Source organism: Protobothrops mucrosquamatus, unplaced genomic scaffold, assembly GCF_001527695.2.
Source record: "Protobothrops mucrosquamatus isolate PMUCROS unplaced genomic scaffold, P.Mucros_1.0 scaffold37743, whole genome shotgun sequence".
Classification (NCBI taxonomy): Eukaryota; Metazoa; Chordata; class Lepidosauria; order Squamata; family Viperidae; genus Protobothrops; species Protobothrops mucrosquamatus.
The window spans coordinates 1-1,347 of NW_015423476.1; the positions used below are offsets into that span (position 1 = coordinate 1).

Sequence of the window (1,347 nt, forward strand, 5' to 3'; positions counted from 1 at the left end):
AAGAGCCTAGCGATAGGTTCCTTTGAGGAAGCCGCGGCATCTCATCATTTCCACCTGATGCCGGTGGAAGTGGAGGTGGGCCTGGACGACTTGGGGGAAGAGGAGGAGGAACCTGAGATACTGCAGGTGGCCGTGGTGTGGAAGGAATTGGCGGCTTGTGGTTTTGGGGCGGGGGAGGTGGTAGGGAAGCCTCCCTGCCAAAAGAGGGCCTGTTTCCAGTTGGAGGTAATGGTGGAGGTGCCTTATCTTCTGTTGGCCTACCTGGTACTGGAGGGAGAGGAGGCCTGTTTGAGAAGGGAGAAGGAGGAGTAACTGGTGATGATTGCCGAATGGATCCTCCGGACCCTGGATTTCTACTACCTGGGAAAGGTGGAGGGGTCAGGCCTAAGCTCGCTTGTCTGCTGGCCCCGGGCACAGGGGGTGGACCCCTGCTGTACAGACTGGATGGGATAGGTCTTGGAGTATTTGGCACAGGAGGAGCACCCGTGTCTGGCCTGCAGCCAATGTCAGGTCTTGAGGGAGCCATTCGGTTTCTCTGTGGCTCTGAAGCTGGAGCTCTTAGTCCAGAAGGGCCCGGAAATCTGCCTACTCCACCTGGAGGCGAAAAAGGCTTTGCAGATGTTGCTCGCCCTCCTGGTGGAAACACTGGAGCTTTGTTTCCTGCAGAGTCTAAAAATAGAAAGCAATTAGTAGGTGCATGTACAGAAGTGTGTAAAAGGGGGAAAAGAAATTTTATCTGGAGGATTTTGTATAATCAGTTTGGACCAATAGTATTTTTAACTGCCATACTGCAGTTTACTCTTTTTACAATATCTCTTGCCTTGCCGCCCCCAACTAGGGGCATAGAGCAGGCTCAAGTCGCAACTGCGCCAACAGACAAACTTCCTCACTCAGGCGCTTCCAATCATACTGAACTGTAATTCCAATAATCCTCAGCCCCAAAGCCATTGTGGATGATTGGACTTGTAACATGTCCAACATGTCTGGAAGTCGTCAGGTTGGAAAAGCTAATTTGCAGCCAAGAACAGCTAACACAAGCCAGCTGACAGAGAGAAGAAATATATAACTGTTTTTAGGAAGCTTGTAATATATAGGAGTTTTCACTTGATATTTGAACTAGGCTCCATTTATTTCAAGTCATTACCCCATCTACGTTAATTTCAGTAAGTATAATTAGATCTGCTTTGTAGCTCTTGAAAAGTTCTACGTTCAGTACAATATAAAACGGGAGGGAAGGGCAAAGGCATTTCTTGACTATTCCTGAATTTCCTGAAGGGGAAAAGGCAACCTCTCAAAAGAAACTCTGGCATGTTAAGTGCCATGAGATTAAAAGGAAGTTCTATAAAA

At 48.2% G+C, this 1,347-nt stretch overlaps 1 protein-coding gene across 1 annotated transcript; it reads right to left on the minus strand.

Annotated features, from left to right (window-relative positions):
• Nucleotides 1-11: 11 nt before the first annotated feature.
• Nucleotides 12-669, minus strand: LOC107302236 (WAS/WASL-interacting protein family member 1-like; the record flags this gene model as incomplete). The annotated part of the gene is made up of 1 exon (XM_015831341.1): nucleotides 12-669. A coding segment is annotated over one exon (658 nt), but the record flags the coding sequence as incomplete, so codon positions are not given.
• Between the last annotated feature and the right edge of the window lie 678 nt (nucleotides 670-1,347).